Source organism: Protobothrops mucrosquamatus, unplaced genomic scaffold (genome assembly GCF_001527695.2).
Source record: "Protobothrops mucrosquamatus isolate PMUCROS unplaced genomic scaffold, P.Mucros_1.0 scaffold668, whole genome shotgun sequence".
In the NCBI taxonomy this organism is placed as follows: domain Eukaryota; kingdom Metazoa; phylum Chordata; class Lepidosauria; order Squamata; family Viperidae; genus Protobothrops; species Protobothrops mucrosquamatus.
Genome location: NW_015386956.1, coordinates 381660 through 405721, shown reverse-complemented (window position 1 = coordinate 405721; position 24062 = coordinate 381660). Strand labels below are relative to the sequence as shown.

General features: G+C 43.8%; 1 protein-coding gene across 1 annotated transcript; it reads right to left on the bottom strand.

Annotated features, from left to right (window-relative positions):
• Window positions 1-128: 128 nt before the first annotated feature.
• ADAMTS8 (ADAM metallopeptidase with thrombospondin type 1 motif 8) lies at window positions 129-22560 on the bottom strand. The gene is made up of 9 exons (XM_015818038.2): window positions 21880-22560; window positions 8641-8880; window positions 8390-8522; window positions 6899-7066; window positions 5838-6136; window positions 4778-4961; window positions 3823-3995; window positions 2206-2381; window positions 129-1085 (listed from the first exon to the last, which is right to left on the bottom strand). The coding sequence occupies exons 1-9, from the start codon at window positions 22558-22560 to the stop codon at window positions 335-337; spliced, it is 2805 nt and encodes a 934-aa protein (XP_015673524.2). The 3' UTR covers window positions 129-334.
• Window positions 22561-24062: the final 1502 nt, after the last annotated feature.

Sequence of the window (24062 nt, the reverse complement as noted above, 5' to 3'; positions counted from 1 at the left end):
TCCCTTAGTTACCAAGTATTGACCTGCAGACATTTTTTTTTCTCCAAAACATCAAATGATTTATCAAAAATTCTATTGTTTCCCCCACTGAGGTAGACGTCAATTTGGAGGAAAACAAAGCACAAAAGAGAGAGAGAGGGGTCGTGGTGGTGGAAACCAATGCCTTCTAATCTTTCGAACAGGTATAGGAAATAGGGCCTCTTCAAGTCAATGAGTGCCCATTGGCCTTAAAACTACTTCCTTGCTTGGAGATGCCAAGCCTAGTTTGAGTTAGGTTAGTAGTTAGACTAAGTTACAGAGGCTTCTCGGATTGCACGTCAGCCCTCCGTTCACTTCAGCACTTCTGGAGCAGACAGACCGTAGTCGCTGCTGGGGGCTGCGATGAATTGCATTTCTCAAAGGCAACAGGTTTGCCCAGGTAGTCAATGCACAAGGCGCTTCGTGTCCGCACTCCTTCTCCACATGTTTGGGAACAGGGGGACCAGGGTCCCATCTGCCAGATTGGGCAAGGAAGACCACTGCACGGTTTGATGTCCACAGGCTTGAGGGCCTTGTCACAGGTGGATGAAGGCTGCCCTTCCACATCCAGACATTCTACGGTTCGTCTTTGCCAACCCGAACTGCAAGATTTGGAGCACTCCGACCAATCTCCCAGCACCCATTGTGAGGTCAGCAAGGGCTTGATCATGTTGGCCAAGCTTTTCTCCTTGATCTTCTGCTTGCTGAATTGGAGGTCCTTGGGGATAAAAAAGGTATATTTCACCTTGGGCGGGGGAAATGCCTTTGGGAGGAACATCTCACTGGAAACGGTCAACACCTGAACCACGATGGATTCGGGGAGCTGCTGGTAACTCTGGAGGCGTTCCAGGGTGGTCAGGGAGCCACTGTACCTCAGGACAGTCCCCTTCACAAAAATGTCTTGTTCCATAGCTGAGACAGTGAAGTTTCCATTCAGTAGGTATTTGCCATCCAGGGTCCGCAGAGCTAAGTAATTTCCATCATGCCTCACTCCTCGTCGGCTGTGTTGCTTGATGTCAATGTTGGTTGCTCCTGCTGGAATAGTGACAATGTCGTTGTACCCAAACCTACAGAGATGAGAGAAATGGGTGTTAACGTCAGCTAAACAGCAGTGTGAACAAAGGTCTGCTGAAGAACAACATCTATCGCTCCATATCCAGAAACATCCTGCTCCCCTATTTTCTTTTGGCAATTGCAGAGGCTAAAATGCTTTAAATCAGAGGTCCCCAACCTTTTGGGCACCAGGGACTGGTTCCATGGAGAGAGGTTTTTCCACGGACTGGAGGGGATGTGGTTTTGTGTGCTGCCTGCATCCTGTGGATGGGGCTTTTCTTGTTTGTGTGGACTGGTTGCTGGCATGCCGTGGCTTGGTACTGGTCCACAGACTGGGGGTTGGGGACCCCTGCTTTAAATTGTAACTGACCTTGGCATCTCTAAAGACTCTTATGTGCAGGAATGGTAACAAAAATGCCCTATGCCTGCACTACACCGTTAAATACCAGGGGTCCCAAAGGGGTAAAATGAAACCATTCCTTTTCATCATATTCTGCTATGTTATTCAGGTGCTTTTTTGCATTGAGGGTGACTCTTTGCCTTTGAAAGGGGCTACTAGTTTCAAAAATATTCAGAACATACAAATGGTGGGACCAAAACAAAACGCAAAATTACATGTAAAATACAGTTAATTAAATACAAATACTCTGGGGTTTGTTTCTTTTCTTCTTTTTACGACCCTGTAATCCCTTTTATTGGGGATGAGTCAGGGCAACTGAATGAAGCTAAGCGTTTGCTGGCCGGACGCCCTTCCTGACCCCAACACGGAGCTCACAGCAGATATTTTGCAGCGCGCTGATAGAGAAACATCTGTCCCTGCCTAGGATTGAACTCTCAACCTCTGAGTGTGAGGCAAGCATCTGCCCCTCTAGGCCATCGTGGCATTCTAAATAAGGCTGATTAATCCTAATTATTTATTTTTCCCCACCTTTTTCATGTTAGCATTGAAAGTGCAAAACAATTCGGAAAAGGACACATTCTGTTCTAGGAAGGATTTCTGGATTTTAATCTCAATGGTCACTGAAAGATTATTTTTCTGGATTTGTGTGTGTGTGTTCATCAGAACTCTATATTCAGCTCTAACTGGACACTGTGTATTCTTTGCTTTGCAAAACATTTGTGGGCTTTTCTTACTTGGATTTGTTGAGTGAGCCGGATATTTTCCTACAAGTTGAACAGTCCCCACCACAAACTCCACATCTGTCTAGTTTCTTAGAAGACCCAATAATATGATCACAACCAGCCTTGATGCACTGTCCATGCACACAGAGAGAGAGTGTATCAGGTGCACATGTTGTCCCGTCAATCACCTGATAGGGAAAGAAAGGAAGAATAAAATGAAGTTGATCTACCCATTATCACTCTTCAGTGTATACAGTATCTAAAGACATTCCTTTAAATATATTTCGTACAGATATCTCAAGGAGAATGTGCAGAGCTATTGGCTTTTTGTTGTGGTCAATTCTTGTTTTACTAATAGTAATTTTTTTATGCTTCCACTTTCCATCAATGGATGGGTATTTTCATTTACATTTCAAACCTATTCATCATTTTTGTTATGACTGCTCCTAATCTGCATGCTTTTGGAAAGTGTGTTTTAATATTGTATCAACAATATTGCATTATAGGCACAGCATGCATGATCTATATCAGTGGTGGCGAACCTATGGCACGGGTGCCAGAGGTGGCACTCAGAGCCCTCTCTGTGGGCACGGGCGCCGTCGCCCCAGTCCTAGGCCTTCAGCTGGGTTTTATAAAACTTTTTCGCTTTAGGCCTCCGCCGCCGTGTGCAAAAAAAAAAAAAAGGTTCAATCAATCAGTCAAAAAAGACCTTGCAAAGTTGGAATTGATTGATTGAACTTTTTAGACCCACCCAGTCTGCTGTTACCACCGCAGCCACGCCCACCCAATGAGCCACACCCACCCAATGGGCCACACCCACCCGGCACCTGACGATACATAAGTGGGTTTTGGGTTGCAGTTTGGGCACTCAGTCTCTAAAAGGTTCGCCATCACTGATCTATATATATAGCTTTGTACATCTTATGCTACAAAATAAACATGTGGGTTTAGGTACATGTGGATACGTTCAGATTCTTCTGTACATTTGGTAAATGTGTGCAAATGTGGCAGACATAGAACATAGAACATAGAATCGTAGCGCTGGGAGGGACCTTGGAGGTCTTCTAGTCCAACCCCCTGCTCAAGCAGGAGACCTTATACCATCCCGGTCAAATGGCTGTCCAGTCTATTTTTGAAAACCTCAAGTGATGGAGCACCCAGAACTCCAGGAGGCAAGCTATTCCATTGATTAATTGTTCTCATTATCAGAAAGTTTATCCTTACTTCTAGGCTGGATCTCTCTTTAATGAGCTTCCCCCCCCTTACTTCTTGTCCTTATAACAATTAGTAATATTAATACTGAAAACATAGTATTTGTCTCACAAAATAGGGATTCTCCTCTCTAGATAAACTTTGTAAGTAGCTACACAAGAGGAGGCAGGGATGTGTTTGGCCAACCAAGACTGATGTAATCATTCTGATGGATGGGAGTTATTCATCTATGCCTCAAGCGATACATAGATTTCCTCCCCCCCCCCCAATTTTATAGGAAACACTGTTTTTCTTCCCAGCCAGGAGAACATAGTTGTATTCATGCCCACACTAGCAACAGGGAAATTTGGAAAACTTTTAGTGTGTAAGAGGTTTTGAAATCTGTAAAAATGGTGGATGCATAAACAGAATTCTTACTTTGGTCTCAAAGACTTTGAATTCATTGCCTCTTTTAGCCCGGCAGATCAGCTTGCAACGATCTCGAGGAGACACTCCCGCGTACATGGGGACCCATTCTAGCAAATTTCCATTCAAGTCGGTGAAGTTGTATCTGTCGTATTTCTCACACTGGTGCTCTCGAAAGCTTTTGTCTACAATGGAAAGAAAAGGAATCCACATGAAGGTGGATACATGGAGAGCATGAAATCTTGTTTTCAACATTTCACTTTCAGGCCAGTGATTTGCAAAACTTTTGATCTCTCTTCTCTGACCTGAAAGTAATGCAGGGATTTGATTAATAGTCTACAACTCCTGTCGGGTCTAACCCTAACTTCACTTCCACCAAACGTGATTTGCATTTACCTGAGAATACATCTATTTGACATTTCAACTCCAAAGCAAATAATTCTACTGGGTAGATATGCAGCCTGCCTTAATTCATGTCCCACATGGGCTATGCTGAGTGCAGCTATGGCATATGGCCACTAGTCCTCATGTTTTGACTGTAATGGAGCATCCCATTAGGGTCATAGCTTACGACAGTCACGAAGTGGGTCAGTCCTGTGACCGAACCAATTTTACAACCTTTTTTTGCAGTGGCCGTTAAGTGAATCACCATGGTTGTTAAGCAAACATCGCAATCATTGGTTTGCTATGGATGCAATTTACAGGTAGTGAATTCTTGTTTTCCACAAAAACCATTGTAAAACACAGTCACGTGACCGTGGGATGCTGTAAATGGCAGTAAAACCTGCTGGGTTAACACAGCCTTAATGGAGGCATCCTCAGCCTGGGTGCCAAACTGAGGGGGTAAAAATGCAGGCAACTCTAGCAGATATCCAGTTCCTGGGTTATTGATTCATTTCTGCACAAGCCATTTTGGTACAAATGTCTAACACTTGATAGCAAACGTTGCTATAAAAGAGGAAATTACCAGTTGGGGAGCATTCCTCAATGTTGCAGGACTCATAATGGACTCTTTGTCCCTCACAGTATTTGCCCCCATTTTTAGGCACTGGTTTGTCACAGTCTCTGTAAGAGAAATGCACCCCTCCACCACATGTCCTGGAACACGGCCCCCATGAGCTCCAGGGACCCCAGTTTCCATCCACAGCAAGCTGCAAGACACAAATTGTTGGATTATGGCTTATTTTCGAAGTCACTGAGAGACCAGTCTTCTCTCCCAGGTAGATATTAAAGCATAGCGAAAAGAGCCTGATTCCATCTACCCTCTGTTGAAGGAACAGTAAAATACTCTGCTTTGCTCCAACTAGTGTAGCAGTTGTCTTAGAAAAAGAGAGAGAAGAACACATCTCTTGGGGACAAAAGGTCCCCAAGAGATGCTATTCTCTGCTATGCTCTGCCAGTTTGACATCAGGCTAGAAACCAAAAGATGGTGAGTTCTTAGTCTTGCCTTAGGCATGAAGGCTGGCTAGGTGACTTTGGGCCAAGCACCAGGAGGCGGTGACTTCAGTTCTCACCAGGCATAAAAAATGGTCAGATTATTTTGGGCCAATCACCAGGACACTGTGAGTTCTAGTCTCACCTTAGGCATGAAATCCAACTGGGTGACTTTGGACAGTCCCTCTCTCTCAGCCCAACTCACCCCACATGGTTATTGTTGTGGGGAAAATAGGAGGAGGAACAAATCTTAGGTACTCCTTGAGTTGTCATAAAAATAATAAAGGTCAGATATAAACAAAGGAAGTAAATAAAGAAAAAGATCTTTGTAGCAACTGAAAGACCATTCTAATTCTAACCAATCAGCCAGAGAGTAATAGGTACAGTTTTCCTCTGTCCTCTCCTGTTTATATTCTGTCATTTATTGCCCAGAGCTTTGAAAGTTTTGAATATCTTCTCTTTGTTGGTTCTTCACATCTGATTTTAGTCCATTATAGATGCTTTTATTCAGTCCCAACCAAATAAACACTATCATTATTCTTCATGTGCTATTTCTACCTTATTAGAGATAGGTGGTCTCACTGTAAGATTACCTTGGGCATCACCGTATCCTGTGCCACGCAGTGGCTATCCAAACACATTTTCCCTGGCCCACAGGGTGTCCCATCAGCCCAGGGCAAGCTGCCATTTTTGGTGTGGCAGAGTTGCTCTCCAGTTTCCAACTTGCACCAAAGCTGGGAGCAGACGACTTCCTGTGTGGCATTTGGACAGTGTCGAAATTCTTTGCCAAATATTTGCTGACACTGCTGGTCCAAGTTATACAGTGATATTTTGCCTGGGAGATCAGTCGGGAGGGCAATAGGTTGGACTGGTTCATCAAGCAGACAGTTACCTGGGGAAAGAGAAAGAGTAGGAAGACTGTCTCAAAGAATGTATTAACCCTATAGCCAAATTTCCATGAGGACCTTAAAGAAGTCCAGAAAGCAGAAATTGGTCACAGCTATTGTCTTGATCCTTCTACTCTAGCCATATAAAACAGACAAGCAAATAAACCAATGAATAAATCCATCCATCTTTCCATCTATCCATCCTTCCAGTGGTGGGATTCAAATATGTGAACAACCGGTTCTCTGTGTGGATGCTGCTTCCAGAAGTCCATTCTGAGCCTGGGCAACAAAAAATTAGCTACCGGTTCTGCCGAAGTGGTGCGAACCAGCTGAATCCCACCACTGCATCCATCGATCCATCGATCCATCAATCCTTCGATCCATCCATCCATCCATCCATCCATCCATCCACCCATCCATTTATCTCAAGGAGCCTTCAATCTGATGTAAACTATTGTAATATAGCTTCATCAAGTTAGCAGAACACACAACAAACTCCTCCCCCATTTTAAAGAGTTTATGAATTACGTTTGTAAAAGTTCTATACCTCGGTACCCATGTTTTGAGAAGTAAATTGTATCGAAGCTTAGAACGTTTAAAAAATAGACTTTTAGGAAACTTTGCAGCAGAGAAAATAATATAAAATTAAGAGACAGTTGGTGCTTTGAAACATGAACCTGATCCTGTTTGCAAGGATTGAAACTGATCGCACAAACATTGACCAACAAGCCATCGCTCAGCATGATTACATAAATGAGGATATGTACCATGTCCTCCATCCAGGAATTCTGTGATATACATGGCACTGCAGGGGGACCAAGGCAGAGTTTTGTTCAAATGAATAAACAATGGAGCCATCATGTGATGTTTTCCTAATGTCCCAAAGAGCCTTTCACAGCTCTTGGAGTCATCATGAGGCATGCTGAGCACGTGTCCTGTAAAGAAAGAGAAATGGGTGGTTAGAGCATAGAACAATTGGGTTGGAAAGGACCTTGGACCTAGTCTAGGGGTAGGTAACCTTGGCTCTTTTATGACTCGTGGACTTCAACTCCTAGAATTCCTGAACCAGCCATGCCTACCCCTGTTCTAGTCCAACCCCTTGCTCAAGCAGGAGACCCTATACCAGTGATGGCGAAACCTTTAGAGACCGAGTGCCCAAACCGCAATCCAAATCCCACTTATGTATCATCGGGTGCCGGGTGGGCGTGGCCCATTGGGTGGGCATGGCTGCGGTGGTAACGGCAGACTGGGTGGGACTAAAAAGTTCAATCAATCAATTCCAACTTTGAGAGATCTTTTCTTTTCCCGCAAGAAGTTGAAATTGATTGATTGATGAACATGGCAGCGGAGGCCTAAAGCGAAAAGGTTTTATAAAACCCAGCTGAAGATCTAGGACTGGGGTGACGGCGCGCGTGCCCACAGAGAGGGCTCTGTGTGCCACCTGTGGCACGCATGCCATAGGTTCGCCACCACAGCCCTATACCATTCCAGACAAATGGCTGTCCAATATCTTCTTGAAAGAGAAGGAGCACCTGGAGGCACACCATTCCACTGATTAATTTTCTCACTGTTAGGAAATTTCTCCTTAGGTCTAGGTGGGATCTCTCTTTAATGCTCTTCCATCCATTATTTCTTGTCCTGCCCACAAGTGCTCTGGATAATAAGTTGACTCCCTCTTCTCTGATGGCCCTTCAAGTACTAGAAGACTGCTCTCACATCACCCTTAGCCAGTGGTGGGATTCAGTCTGTTTGCACCACTTCGACAGAACCGGTAACTAATTTTTTGTTGCCCAGGCCCAGAATGAACTTCCAGAAGTGACATCTACATAGAGAACCGGTTGTTCACATATTTGAATCCCACCACTGCCCTTAGCCCTTCTCTTCATTAGACTAGACATATACAGTTCCCCCAATTGTTCATCATACAGTTTAGCCTCCAGTCCCCTAATCATCTTTGTTGCTCTTCTCTGCACAATTTCTAGGGTCTCAACATCTTTTTCTGATTTAGGATTGAAATATAATAATATACTTGTCAAAACTAGAACTTCCAAGCAAGAATGGACACCTGAAACATGCACTCATATCTTTCTGGCGCCAAACTGCCATTATAATAAAAGCCATAAAGTAATATATCATCCTTCCTTTATGGGCCAAACTTGAGAATGCAACCTACAATATGTAAGGGTAGCTTTTCTACAAGGCAGATGTTGATTCTGATATAATGAATGACTACCCATCAAGATAGGCATGGCAGCTACCTAGTTCATGGGCCAAGGTGTAAGCTGCTTGCAGACCCTCATCTTCTATCACAGAACAGCTTTTGTTTGGATCACACATGGTGCCAGTCTCAGCCACTCCAAGGGTTCTACAGGTTTGATGTCCACAGAAATCCTGTGATTGAGAAAGGTAAGATGGAAATGATATGAATGTTGAGTTTTAAAGGAAGGGTTCTCCATTCTTCTACCAGATCATCTTCAAGATGTCTCTCAGCCAACCTGCATCTAAATACCTGTCTTGTCAGCAGGATTGCAGTGTCATAGTGTTCTGGGTGACGGTCACTTGGAGGGTTGAAGAACTGTTGCCAATTACAGAAGTTCCTCAGCAGCAGACCACCATTGTCAGATACTTCTGGTCCATCCTTTTCATTGTCCACCACCAAGACTTTCACCACCACCAGGTTGATAGAATTCTTCAGGCTGGGGTGTTTGTAGATTTGAGCAGCCACAGACATTAAGGTGAGGATGTGATTCTGAAAAACACACCAAAGACATGGAATAAACCAAGTGGTATTTCCAAGAAATAGAATGATGACGTTATTATTTCCTTCAAAAATGTTTACACTGGAATTTATTTTGCACTGTCTGTGACACATTGCAGTGCTTAGAGGTCATGTGACAAGCCATAGAGTAGAGCAGATTTTCTCAACCTTGGCCATTTGAAGATATGTGGACTTCAACTCCCAGTATTCCATAGCCAGCTGGGGAATTCTGGAAGTTGAAGTCACATATCTTCAAGTGGCCAAGGTTGAGAATCACTGCAGTAGAGTCTCTGCTCGGTGGAGAACTTGATCTCGTGACAAACAACTCCTAATTGTGGGGAAAGTAGGAAGCGATAAAAGCTATGCATTTTTCTTGCTAATTCTGGTGGCCTCAGTACTTGTTTTCAGCACAATTTGCTCCCAACGCAAAAAAGTTTAAGTGGTTCTTTGGATTGAGAACCAATTTATTCTTTCATAACCACCAAGACTGCAAAACAAAACAGAGGAGAAATGTATATCTCTGGTTAATGTCTTGGCCATTTGCCTGTTCTCTAATTAATTTCATAAGGCAATCATGATGAAATCTCATTTAATTAATGCTATAATCCCTAAATCAGTTTCACTACACTGAGAAAAAACTCCCTAGCTTCATTTCCCAGGCTATGTCGGCAGCGCACACACAATCCCTGCCATGCCCCCAACATCCCACAAACAAAGCTGTTTGTATTGCAGCTTGGAAACCTATTACACAGCACCAAGCCCAAGCAGAAGTGATCAAGAGAACAATCATTAACAACAATCCAAATAAATAATGTTAGGAAATTGGATGTGAGTGAAGCAAATGTCACACTGATGGGTTATAATACCTGTGTTGGCCTGTTCATATTTTGTTTTGTTTTAACAACGCTTTTCCTGTCAAGAGTATAATTAGGAAATATAATCTTGTTTCCAGAGAGTTTGAGTTCAATTTCCCCTCCATTCTTGCTGATAGCCGAGCAATTTAACCATCTTAATCATGTGCACACATGCCGTCACAGAAAGTGGCCCTTCTTATCAGTAAATTGGATTAACTCATGCTAATTCCAGCCACTACAGATTTTACACTTGTACTGCAAGTGCTGCACCTAATAATCTTTGGTTAGAATGTGCAAATCCTGGATAGTATAGGTCTGCAGAGAACCGATCTACCAAATCAAATCAGCAATGGACTTCGGACGGCTTATTTTGTGAGAATCGCAGCAAAGCTTCTTACAGAGAATTCTATAAAAAGCACTGAATCGGGCACAGTGTGTGGGAGTCACATGACACGATGTACTTGTGAATGGAACACATTTTTGTCCAGGATATTTGCGTGAGCTCTCAAGGGTTTACATCACTGAACCTTCTGTTTGGGTGCAGAGGGTGGAAGGGAGATGACTTCATAGGTCAGACACTTCAGCTATGTATAAGGCTGATGTTAACATCTTATCAGTGAGTCAGAATTCCAGCTTGGTTTGGCACTAAGTCATGAGACAAAAATGCAATGGGTTACACAACAGATAAAAATATTGAGAAAGAGCAAGCAGCCACTTTATTCTCTGGCTTCGGTGCCTCGGATACGTCATCGTTTTTTAAAATTAAGCTGCACAAGTGAGATTTAAGGGCAATTAGAAAAAGAAATATTTCCTCTGCTAATGGTTCAACCTTTACCCTGTCCAAGCCAAATAGCCCATCTGGTAGATGAACTAAGCAATTTAATTGCTTTTCTTCTTTTAGATGAACTAGTATTCCTTTATTTGCTGAAAATGGGTTGTAATTATATATGTATAAAATCAATGCATTGCTGGGCTGAATCCCCATAAAAGATGGAAATATTCTGTCAGATGGTAAGCAGACAATCTTGTAGTCTGAACACTGAAAAGGACAATGCACTTCCCTGATTGACAATACCCAAACTGAAGAAAAGCAGCAAAAGTAGGAACTTTATACTAGTTAGTAGCAGCTGATTGGTTCTTGGATAACAATAGCTATAGCACTTAGACTTATATACTGCTTCACAGTGCCTTACAGCCCTCTCTAAGCGGTTTATACAGTCAGCATATTTGCCCCCAACAATCTGGGTCCTCATTTTACCGACCTCGGAAGGATGGAAGGCTGAATCAACCTTGAGCCTGTGAGAATCGAACTGCTAGCAGTGACAAATGAGTTAGCCTGCAATACTGCATTCTAACCATTGTGCACCATGAAAGGAAGGAAGGAAGGAAGGAAGGAAGGAAGGAAGGAGACTTATTTCACAATGCCTTAGACTTATTTCACAATGCCTTACAGCCCTATCTAAGTGGTTTACAGAGTCAGCCTCTTGCCCAATAATCTGGATCCTCATTTTATCGACCTCGGAAGGATGGAAGGCTGACCTTGAGCTGGTCAGAATCGAACTCCTGCAGTGAGCTGTGAGTTAGCCTGCAATTCTGCCTTCTAACCACTGCACCACCACTGCGCTCTGGTGGTGCCTCAAGACTGGTGCTATCATGTACGCCCCCTGACAAGATGCCTCAAGGTAGTCCTTGACTTGCAGCCATTCATTAAATGACCATTTGAAGTTACAACGGCCTTGAAAAAGTGACTTAGGACCGTTTTTCACACTTACGACCGTTGCAGCATCCCCGGGGTCATGTGATCAAAATTCAGGCACTTGGCAACTGGCATGCATTTATGACCGGGGTCATGTGATCGCTATTTGTGATCTTCCCAGTTGGCTTCCAGCAAACAAGGATAATGTGGGGAAGGCAGATTTACTTAACGATCCCATGACTTATTTGACAACTGCCGTGATTCGCTTAACAGCTGGGGCAAAATAAGTCATAAAATGGGGGGGAAACACTTCCTTAATAGCTGCCTTGTTTAGCAGCAGAAATTTGTGGGCTCTCTTGTAGTCATCAATTGAGGATTACCCGTAAGTTGTTGTCTTTTTCTGTACTCAGCAGCCATGGACATGCACAATAGATTTGGAGATTGAGCCATAGGCTTCTAGAGAATTCAAAGATGTCCTCACTAAATAAGGCTTTGAGTCAAGTCTAGGTTTGTACAAGACCTGCTTGCAATGTTATTAGACTGTAACATTGCATTCTAATAATCCTTGGTTGATGGCAGCAAGTTCCCAAACCACATGCATTGTTTGAGAGAGAGGGGGGGGGGGAGAGAGAGAGAGAGGGAGGGAGGGAGAGAAAGAGAAAGAGAGAGAGAAATAGAGAGAGAGAGAAAGAGAGAGTGAGAACATGAATCTCTGGTGTATTTGGGAAAAGAAAAATATAGATCCAAACCAGATGGTGATTCACACAAACAGCTAAATTTAGCATCTGTACCCAAATAAAGTCTCTTTGGGGACCAATTTTGAGAACAATTGTGGTTCTCATTAAAACAATGAGCATGATCAGTCATAAAAGCAAAAAAAAAGCCCAATTATTAAAAGACAAACTCATAAAGCTACTTGCTTGCCCAGAATGCTTTTTCCATTACCGACTTGAGTTGCCTTAAAAACAAAACGAAAAAAGGCAGGTGGATTATTACCTTCCCATTATTTTCTGTGACTGCCTGTGAAATCACATGGAAGCTTTCTGGAAAACAAAGCTGATTCTAGAGGTCGACACTTTCCGTCACATTAGATTTCTGTTAATTTTATTATGAATGAAAAAGTTTTTAGGGAAATAAAATGAAGCAAGGTGAGGCAGAGAGCCTGCTGGTACTAAGGGAAACATGTACAGCCTGTGCAGTCACAACCCAATATACATTTAACTTGCATAGTTTGATTGCCCCAAACAGCAAAGTAGCTTCCCAAATGTCTAGTCTAATTAAAAGAAGGACTAGGGGAGACATGATAGCCGTGTTCCAATATTTGAGGGGCTCCTACAAAGCCGAGGGGGTCAAACTATTTTCCAAAGCACCAGAAGGCAAGATGAGAAACAATGGATGGAAACTAACCAAGGAGAGAAGCAACCTAGAACTAAGGAGAAATTTTCTAACAGTGAGAACAATAAACCAATGGAACAACTTTCCTTCAGACGTTGTGGGTGCTCCATCACTGGAGGCTTTCAAAAAGAGACTGGTCAACCATTTATCTGATCTCCTGCTCGATTAGGGGGTTGGACTAAAAGATCTCCAAGGTCCCTTCCAACTCTATTATTCTGTTATTCTATTATTCTATTAAATGCTGTATTTCCATGACTTATCCATATTAAGACCGTTTTCTAGGTTTGCCCAATACACTGAGCTATAAACTAACCAGGGTTTCATGCAACATACTTTGCTAAAATGTGGCTGGCCAGATTGTGGTTTAGCTACTATATGAAGAAATCCTGAGATAAAGAACCGAAACACTTCTGCAGAGAAAGGGCAAGTGTCTCCACAGTCAACAAAGTGGCTATTTTATCTCCTTGGACCATCCTTCTATCCAGTCTAGCAGAAGATAGCCAAGTCACAAGGCTATTTTTTCCCCCACTTAAAAGGAAGTTTCCCCACCTCCTGATCTCCTTCTCTGACTGAAAATGCCCTAACTTCTCACCTCTTCCTTATGCTACAAATAAAATGGAGGAAGATAGAAAGGGGGAGCTAGAAAGAAAGAAGCTTCTACTTGAAGACAGTTGAGTATCCACCTTTGTTTGGTGTCCCATCTGACATTGTCTTATATTCCTTTTTTCTGCTCTTTTGCCAGCAAAAAACAAAAAACAAAAAACAAGCTCACATTGAGAAAACCTGGTTTGCTCTGGAGTAAACCATGATACTAGATAAAGAACCCCATTTGACCAGCAATAGCATGAAAATCCTCAGTGGAAGTCTTTGCAGTCACTGCTGGTTTTAATTAGAGACCCGGGTTTAAAATCCGTGACCTTTTGTTCAAAGAATTTGATTCAGCGCTGAGCTGAGATATCTTTCCAACTTTCTTCAATTACCCTTATACTCATTTAGATCACAGCCCATCACTGACAGCTCTTTTAAAAAAGGCAACAATGAAAAGCCATATCAGCTTTCTCGGAACGTGCCCTCCTCTTGCCCCATTGCGTGCGTTATCTTCTTTGACCCAGACTTGTAATCAAATTAAAAATAGCGTCCTTGTTAGATGTCAATGGCAATAAAAGCAATGAAAAATTCTACTGACTCAGTTCCACCTAAATGTTGAGATTCTGCACAATTTATAATTTCCTGACTACACTCATATCCTTGGCATGTGCTTGGACCACACGATAAACAGAGTGGGAATAATTCACTTGGCACTTCTGCACGGCAAACGTAGTGCTTGCTTGATGACAAATCCCTGAAATATTCTGTATAAGTACACATGTGGTTTTTGCATAGTGATATGGCGCGTATTTTGCATGCACAAAGCGAGAGAGGCAATTGGTAGTATCTCCAGTGAATAGACAATTAATAGAGCTGGAAAAGCCTTATCTCAGTTATATATGCAATTAGAGCTACTCAGTCACATTGGTTACAGAGATGTACAACTTTGCATCTTCAACATCCATCCACATAGTGGCTGTTTGTTTTTTTTTAAGCATTGAAGAAGCAAGCCAACTGTTCTTCATGATCTTCATATAAATTAGATAGATAATAGATGATGGATTGATAGATGATTGATAGATGATAGATAATAGATGATAAATGATCGTTCATAAATGAAAGATGGTAGGTGCTTGATAGCTATCTAGCTAATTAGATAACAGATGATAGATGATTGATAGATAATAGATGATAGCTAGATAATGGATAGATGATTGATAGATAGGTAATAGATAAGTGATAAATGATAAATGATAGATGATTGATAGCTAACTAGCTAGCTAGATAATAGATGATTGATAGATGATAAATAATGGATAGATGATAAATGATGATAGATAGATAGATAGATAGATAGATGGATTGATAGATGAAAGAAAGAAAGAAAGAAAGAAAGAAAGAAAGAAAGAAAGAAAAAAGAAAGAAAGAAAGAAAGAAAGTTGGGAAGGGAAGGGAAGGAAGGGAAAGAAAGGAAAGGAAAGGAAAAGAAAATTGTTTTGTCTTTGAGTTAGAATAATTCCCACAAACTATACCATTTGGTTTTCTAGGCAGCATTTTTGGAATTAGTTTGCATTGCTTTCTCCCTAGGGCTAAGAGGGAGTGACTGGCTCAAAGTCACTCCTGACTTTTGTGCCTAAGACAGATTTCAAGTGCCCTGTACCTAGTCCAGCACCTTGATCACAAGACCAAACTGGTTTTCAAAAATGGTTATCCTGTCTTATAAATACAATCAAGCTTGGTAGAATATCTGAAATTTTCCCTGTTGAAGACAAGTGTCAGGGCAAACCCGTTAAGGTTACACTGGCCTCTTTGGGCCTGGAAATTTCTCCTAAGTTTTCTTTCAACGGTTTGCCTTCAGAAGGACAACACTCATTTTTGAAGTATGTTTTCCATACCAGAATGCTTCATAATTGATAGTTGCTCTGCCAGGAGGCAGTACAAAGCCACATGAAAGCAGCTGTTTAACATTAGACAGACCATAGAAGAGGAAGCTAAGAAGAATCTTGCTCTGGGTGGCCATATGTCCTATTTTCCAGAGGAAGGTCTTCTGCTTTGAAGGATTGCCCAGTCTCAGGCAGCTCACAGATCAAAGAGAATCCTCGGCACCAAGAATATCGAAATTCTGAATTTTCCCGTTGGATTGTAGCACCTGGACAGCAATTTTAAGAGAATGAGCACAGCTCAGGGGGGTAATCTTTTCCACCCTAGGGAGATGCAACCGACTGACATAGTAATTCCCTACAAACTATGTTGATTATCGTAATTCTTTATGTGTTGCCAGTTCCATACCTCAATTAGCATCTCCAGATTTGAATATCCTCCTCTGACTCTTTATGGGGATGTATTTTCTCCCCGGGGAAGCAGTTTTTGCTTTTAGACTGACAGAAGAGAGAAATAAAAAAACGGAAGAAGTCAGTCTGTTAAAAAAATAAGTTGGTTAATGTATGGATTAATTCTGAGCATCTCCCAAAAAGGCAGAATACTTTTGAATGGATCTATATCGGAGGTCCCCAACCTTGGCCCTTTTATGACTTGTGGACTTCAACTCTCATAATTCCTCAGCCAGCCATGCTGGCTGAGGAATTCTGAGAGTTAAAGTCCACAAATCGTAAAGTGGGCAAGGTTGAAGACCTCTAATCTCTATTTTTCAGCAGGAGAAAAAAAAAAACACTGACCAGGGCACGCATAGGATATTTATCTGCCTGTGATGAGGGATGAGGTGGTAGCCTGTCTATACTGCAGAAAAGTGAACTATTTTTCTCATTCCTGAATCAGTATCATAGGCTATCTTACGGGAGGGGGGGGGGAACTAGGATGTATGGCCCATGACGTTTTCTTCTAACATTGTTTAGTGCAATGGTTAACAGGCTAGAAACTGGGAGTCTGTGAGTTCTAGTTCCTCCTTAAGCACAAAAGCAATGGGATGACTTTGGGCCAATCACCAGGAGACTGTGAGTTCTAGTCCCTCAGGCACAAAAACACCTGGGTAACTTTGGGCCATTCACCAGGAGACTGTGAGTTCTAGTCCCACCTCAGGCACAAAAGCAGCCTGAGGTGACTTTGGGCCATTCACCAGGAGACTGTGAGTTCTAGTCCCACCTCAGGCACAAAAGCAGCTGGATGACTTTGGGCCATTCACCAGGAGACTGTGAGTTCTAGTCCCACCTCAGGCACAAAAGCAGCTGGATGACTTTGGGCCATTCACCAGGAGACTGTGAGTTCTAGTCCCACCTCAGGCACAAAAGCAATGGGATGACTTTGGGCCAATCACCAGGAGACTGTGAGTTCTAGTCCCACCTCAGGCACAAAAGCAGCTGGATGACTTTGGGCCATTCACCAGGAGACTGTGAGTTCTAGTCCCACCTCAGGCACAAAAGCAGCTGGATGACTTTGGGCCATTCACCAGGAGACTGTGAGTTCTAGTCCCACCTCAGGCACAAAAGCAGTGGGATGACTTTGGGCCAATCACCAGATGACTGTGAGTTCTAGTCCCACCTCAGGCACAAAAGCAATGGGATGACTTTGGGCCAATCACCAGGAGACTGTGAGTTCTAGTCCCTCAGGCACAAAAACACCTGGGTGACTTTGGACCAATCACCAGGAGACTGTGAGTTCTAGTTCCTCCTTAAGCACAAAAGCAATGGGCTGACTTTGGGCCAATCACCAGGAGACTGTGAGTTCTAGTCCCACCTCAGGCACAAAAGCAGCTGGATGACTTTGGGCCATTCACCAGGAGACTGGTGATTTCTAGTCCTGCCTTGGCACAAAGGAAGCTGGATGCCCTGATGGCATTACCTAGTTGGGTAATGAAATGTCTGTAAGAAAACAACAAAACTCGGACAGCTCCGAGGTTCCCCTCTTTCTGCATCATTTGCACGTTTGTGGCTGGGGAAGTTTTCCCTGCTGAATTGCTGGCAGTGGCTGAGACACCTGTTAAAGTCTAATGGCGGTCAGAGAAAAGAGGTGGCAGACCACCAAGAGTTTACAACCAAGCCTTAGTGATGATAATGTACTCTGCAAATTGTTTCTAAAAAAAGAAGAAAAAAACAATTAAGGAAGCAATGAGTCGTGGCTGTGGAGGCTCATTTTACCCTAGGGTTAGTTTAAGACGCTGGGAATAAAGAAAGGAGAGCACTTTTGGCAGAACAGCGTAGCTCTAACACTATGTCTCCGTCTAGAAGACAGAGCTTTCACAGATCCTGGAAGAACATTGGCTATATTTTTCCGAGTAGCTTGATACTGTTGCTGGCTGGAGTCAGGGACCGTGCTCTTTAAATTTGAAGGCTGCAGGAGCATGAGGTGTTCTGCTCATACCTCAGTGTGCCAGATCAAGTGCAGATCCTGTTTCTTGGGGAAAAACAAAACAAAACGAAACGGCACGTTCTTGATGGCATTCAACAGGTGGGAGGGCTAAGAAGGCACCATCTGCAGGCACAGGACACACTTACATCCACCACAAAACTTAAAGTCATTGTGCAGGTTAAGGATGGAAAACCTTAGCAGTCCTGGAGCCAACAGCTCTTTGGCAGACAAGCGGGGGGGGGGGGGGGGGGCTTTCGTGGCTGCTGTCTGTGGCAATCACTTTTCCGGCAGAGCTTGAGAAAAAAATCTCCTGTCCTAAATTACTGTGAATTTCTTAGCAAAGGTGCATTGGATGCTGATATTCCAGCTGCAGATACCTAGAAGAGCATCGTCCAAAGAAAAACAAAGTCCAGTTGCCTTTTGAAAAAGCACCTTTAGGACAACCATGACCTGGATGACTGAGGATCTCCATAGATATCTAGAAGAGCATCCTTAGTTTTCAGAATCAGGGGAACAGGAGAAAAAACAAAACAAAACCACAACTGCAAAAAAAAACCACAGACAGCAACCACAGAGCCCCCACCTGTCTTATAATTTGGACTGACAGTCGAGTCATGGGAACTGGACTTATTTCTTGATGGTTTGAGACGTTTTGCTGCTCATCCAAGGAACTCAACTTTCAGACAACTTTACCTGGATGACTGTGAATCTTTATTGACATACAATTATTTTGAGTTTCAAATATGCATTGTCAAGAACACAGAATGCGCCGATTTGCAGAGGGTCTCACACACAGGAGTGCCTCCAGATACCAAGATGATTGTCCCTCTCTGGAACTGAGGTCTCTCTTTAGACTGTGTGTCATTTGAAACTTGAAAACGTGTGGCAGGAATTGTCCCTTGTGTTAGCTTACTTCTGCCAAATGGCAGCTGCGAGAGTTCTAAATGTATGCCTTTATGTATCATAATCTCCCGGAATGTTTCCATCTATTGTTTTTAGTTGTAATTTTTAAAAATGAAATTTGCATCTGTGTGTATAACCAGTGAACCACAGAGGAATGGATTAAATAGCCTTGATAGGCAGTTTGAATGGACTGAAGGAACATGATATCAGCTAAGACAGTGGTTCTCAACCTTTTTAATGCCGCGACCCCAACCGGTCGTAAGTCGAGGACTAAACCAGTCATAAGTCGAGGACTAAACCGGTCGTAAGTCGAGGACTAAACCGGTCGTAAGTCGAGGACTACCCAACCGATCGTAAGTCGAGGACTTTCCCTGCCCGGGAGCGCCGTGCATGCGTGGTTCCACCCCCTGTGCCGGCCGAGGCGTAGCTGGCAAGCGGCAGAGACGGAGCAGGCCGACCATCAGCTGGCCCAGCCCAAGGGAGGTAAGGCACCCGCCGGAAAAGGGGAAAAAAATGGCGGACAGCCTTGCTTGGTGACCCCCGTGAAATGGTCAATCGACCCCAAATGGGGTTGCGACCCATGGGTTGAGAACCACTGAGCTAAGAGGAAGCTAAGCAAATATGGGTTTAATCAGCAATGGGCTTCACGTATGGGGGGTTTTTTTGGTCATGGGTTGTTGAACAAGTCAACATTTGGGGGTGACTCAAAACAAACATAATAAAAGCAGTGGGGACAGCTACTTGGTTTTGTGCTAATCCAAGGTCAGATGTAGGAGGGAACTCAGTAATGGGTTGAAGTTAATTATTATTATTATTTATTAAATTTATATACCGCCCTATCTCCCTTACGGGACTCAGGGCGGTGAACAGGCGATACTAAAAACCACGATAAATATACACAAGTTTCTGTTCTAAAATCAAATTAAATAACAGGCCTGTTCTAAAAACACCCCATACAAAACCCCCACTAAAACGTAATCAAACTACGCCAGGCCGGCCGCACAGAATAGATGGGCCTTCAGGGCTCGGCGAAAAAGGCGCAGGACCGCAACTGTACGTAGGTTGGGGGGTAGGTCATTCCAGAGGGCAGGAGCTGCCACAGAGAAGGCTCTCCCCCTGGGGGACGCCAGCCGGCATTGTCTGGCCGACGGCACTCTAAGGAGGCCCTCTCTGTGGGAGCGGACTGGTCGAAGGGAGGTGTTTGGTAGGAGGCGGTCTTGCGAATACCTAGGTCCATTGCCATGGAGTGCTTTAAAAGTTGTTACTAACACCTTGAAGCGCACCCGGAAGGCCACCGGCAGCCAGTGCAGCTCGAGCAATTCTTATGTGAATGCTACATAAATGGCCATGTTTCCCAAGTTTCATTGCTTTCATGTAACAAATGCTGATACTTAAAATGCTCTTTCATCCATTATATGATTTATGCACGGCTTCCGTACACGCTTAGTTTGGGGATCATATATTGATCATCCCAAGTCACGTGCTAAAGAAGGTGTATGTCCTAAGATGATAGTCAAGTGGAAGGGCAGAGTTACAACAAAACCCCTGAACACACCAAACACTATTTCCATTGCTAAACTGAACGACAATGCATACTTCAGCTGCTCTTTTTATTTAATTTTCGCTAGTTGATCATGTCTACCATCCCCGATTATTTTCATCCTAAAATCTTTTAACGGACGTTAAGCAAATCCAATACATTTTGCAAATGCACTTAGAAGACTTTGCACGAAACAGTTTCTCTCCTTCTTCTCATCTACTGTCCTTAACAGATTAATTTATTCTCTGAAACATAGCAGTCAGAGCATTTTTGGACATAAATTCAAGGTGGAACACTTTTCCAATTAGAGCTAGTAGATTCAAATTCAAGTTTTCATGGAAACTGGCATGGGGTTACTCAGGTTTAATATTTTCTTCAGGGATCTGAAAAAATAAGCAGAATTTTTTTTCTCCCCCCCCCCTCTCTCAGAGGCAGACAGACAGACACAAAACAAACCATACTCTCCAGGATCTGAAAGTTAACATATGGTTGGGTGTCTAGACTTGTCTTCTTCCCAAACAAGCTAAGCAATGTTTCTAATCTGCCAAGGATTAAGCAAGAAGACCCTGAACTGTCCAATATGGAAGATCTTGCATTCATTCAGAAGACACCAAAATATGACACATACATGCATATCATGTTAAATTGTTTTATAGTTCTCTTGCCAGCAGTTTAGTACAGAGCACGGATCCTTAAGTGTAGGAAAATCAAAGTATTCCATCTTACATTTTACTGAACGGTATTATATTAATGTGCAATCATACAGACTCCCAAAATCTAAAAAGTCTTTTGCTAGGGAAGGGAAGGGAAGAATTTAAAGGTAGACTTTCTATTTTTAAAAAGTAAACATTTAGAGGACATACAGAAAAGAGAGTCCTAACTTTCTGCTAAAGAACACACCAGGCTTTCAGCTTCTACTAGATGCTTTCCCCCAGGGACAAGGAGCAGGAGGCCAAATCAGAATATCTATAGAAATTGGCTAAAAAATGCAGACCTCTTTCTCCTGCCAACCTGCTGAGGCAGTAGCCAATTTCCATAGTCACGCTGGAACTCAGCGTTACTGGAGTCCCGGGACTGCGGCCAAAAAAATATCATCTAGGTGTTAAGCTTTCTCTTGTAACTTGTATCAGCATACGTGTGACTTTATCCGAAATGTCGCTTGGCCTCATCCAGGGATGCCAGTCAGGAGAAGGAGAATGCAGGATGCAATGACATCATACTGGGAAGAAAATGCGGCTAGGTTTTTACAGCACATGGGAGGCATCCTTGTTCCCTAGCTACTCCGAGCCTCCGTTAATAGAGAATTCTGCTCTTCTATAAAAGGCAAGCTTAAAGACACCATATTTGTCCTGCAGTGACCCTGTCCATACCTTCACTTTGGCCCTCTTTGTGTCTTTTCCCTTTTCTACTACCGGTAGTACCTAGTCCTTTCCTATTTGGAGAATCTCAGGCGCTCTCTTGTGAGTTGCAAAAACTGCTCTGTAAAGTTACCCTCGTAGTACAGAAGGGAGGCTGAAGACTGCTTTGCGAATTCAAGACCGATGATCTGGAGGGCTTACCACGGTTATAACACGCGGCTGCATTTCATCAAGGTGGCCTACTACATCATGCAACAAGAATGCCCCGTTTCTTGCTCTAAACAGTTGGCATGCACTGTCTGAGTTCTGAGCCTGGGAAGATAAGGAGGAGGAGTAGAAAAGCATCTCCCTTACCGTCAGATCGTGCCCGTAGAACTGGACCATGGAGGTATCGGCCACCAGCAGGGTCTCCACATAGCGAGCCTGGGAGGTGAACCGCTTCGCTCGGTGCAGGGTGGTGCTGTTGGGTTCCAGCTGGGCTTTCCCTCCTCGCCTGTCCTTGGCAGCTTCTTTTGACCAGCTTCTCTTCTGGATCTGATGAGCCTGCATCAGGGGATCCTTGCTTCCACGATTTTGGGGCTGGATGACGTACTTGTCTCCATCCACAAAGAAGGAGCCATGGATGCCCTGACATAAGCTGATGGCCACTAGGGAGTCTGGTTGTGCGTTGACAGTCCCTGAGTAGAAGCATCTTCTGAGCTCCACATCCTCCTCCTCCTCCTCCTCCTCCTCTTTCTCAGTCGAGAACCCAACCGGTTCCCTTCTACCAACATGTTGAATCTTCAGCCCAGGAGCCAAGAAGCTGGCGTCGGGTTCCAGCTGCAGCAGGAGCACTTTCCCAAAGGCCGTGATGGAGAAGGATACCTGCCTGCCCCTGCCCAGAGGCATATTTCCCCAGACGGGCACCACCTCCTGAACGTCTTCGCTATTCTGGAGAGGTAATACCCAGGCATTTTGAAGCAGCAAGAAGGGGAAGAGCGTAAAGAGAACTGCCCTCCAGCTAGCGAAGGGTTGCTGCTGAAGAGGAAGTGGCATAGATGCTAGAAGTTGGAGAAGGAGCAGAAGAGAAGTTGAGAGAGAGAGAAAGAGAGAGAGAGAGAGAGAGAGAGAGAGAGAGAGAGAGAGAGAGGTGGAGATTCACCCGAGAAGCAAGTGCCCAACTGGCTTGAGATAAGGGTGCAATCCTGCAAAGCGGAGGGCTAGGAATCAAGCAGAGAGACAGAACGAGGCAAAGGTTGAAGAGAGAGAGGGCGGGAAAAAAATAAGGGATCAGCTGAGTTAGCAGCAAAGTTGCCCAGGGTGCAAAGGGTGAAAAATCCTTTTCTGCCCCAACCGTGATTTCTTCACCTACTCAGCTTCCTCAGGACCTCCTGGACTTTTGCAAAAACAACTGTCACAAAACCAGGCAAGAAAGAAGCAGCACCAGCAACACAACTTGTCCAGTTGGGAAAAGCGCACAGAGACGAAAGCGTCTTGGAGGATTCTAATTTCTCTCTCGCTCTCTCTCTCTCTTTCTTTTCTCTTTCTCCCTTTGAGTTTACCTCCCCTCCCTCTTTCCCTTCCTTGGACGAGCGCTTGCTCTCCCTGAGTAAACTCCTTGCAAAGCAAGCTGCAAAGAGCTCCGGTATTTATACTTTCTTTCCTCTGCTTTGACATAAGAGGTTTATTTTTGATCTCGCTCACTATTCTGCATTCTCCTCCCCGGGGAGCAGAGAGCTGGAGGAGGAGGAGGAGGAGGAGAATTGGGGAGGGGGGGAGAGGAAAAGGGGGGGGGAAAGAGGGGGTGGTGGAGTTTTGGGATGGAACTTGAGGCCAATCAGGAATCAGGAGGATCCGCCTCCCCAGATGAAGTGTCAGCTCAAACGTTTTTCTCTCCCTCCCTCCCTCTCCCCCCCCAAAAAAAACCCTTTTATTCTCTCTTGGTTAACTCTTTCCCAGCTCCAGATCGATCCCGCAGCCAGCAAAACTGCACTCCTTGATTTATCGTGAATTTCCACATGGGAAAAACGGTCCTCCCAATTTTCCTCTCTCTCTCTCTCTCTCTCTTTTTTTTTTTTTGCACGGATTCTATTCTGCTTTAAAACCACTCGTGGTGGGAGGTTGGGACGTGGTTCCTCCCAGCTCCAGGTGGAAAACGATCTGCCCAAGAGAAATTTCCAAATCAGAGGAGAATGGAAGCATCCTTTCCCCTCTCCTGCGTACATTGCTGGCATCAATCCCCAAAGTTGCTTTCAAGGAGGAACGGAAGCCAAGATTTTCATCTTGACGATTTCAGTTGGGGTAGCCAAGATTTCTGGAAAATGGGTAGGGATGTCATGAAATGTAATAAGGTCTCCAGTTCTTCTTCATCATTTGTTTGGAACGGGGAGGGGGGGGCGAGGGATGGGGGAGTTTGCTCTTTGTCATATTTTCTTGTGTTGGTTGTATTATTCAGAACTTAACTTTTTCCTATGTTCTTTGCTGGTGCATAGTAACCTCTTAGAAGTAATAATAAAAAGTCTTGTAGGACTCTCGGCATTAGAAATAGAAGACAGAAA

Coding starts and splice junctions, on each gene's coding strand:
- ADAMTS8 (XM_015818038.2), bottom strand. CDS start 22,560: ATGCCACTTCCTCTTCAGCAGCAACCCTTCGCTAGCTGGAGGGCAGTT. Junction 8,881..21,879: donor TCTACGGGCACGATCTGACG/GTAAGGGAGATG, acceptor TGTGTTTTTCAG/AATCACATCCTCACCTTAAT. Junction 8,523..8,640: donor CAATCCTGCTGACAAGACAG/GTATTTAGATGC, acceptor TCTCAATCACAG/GATTTCTGTGGACATCAAAC.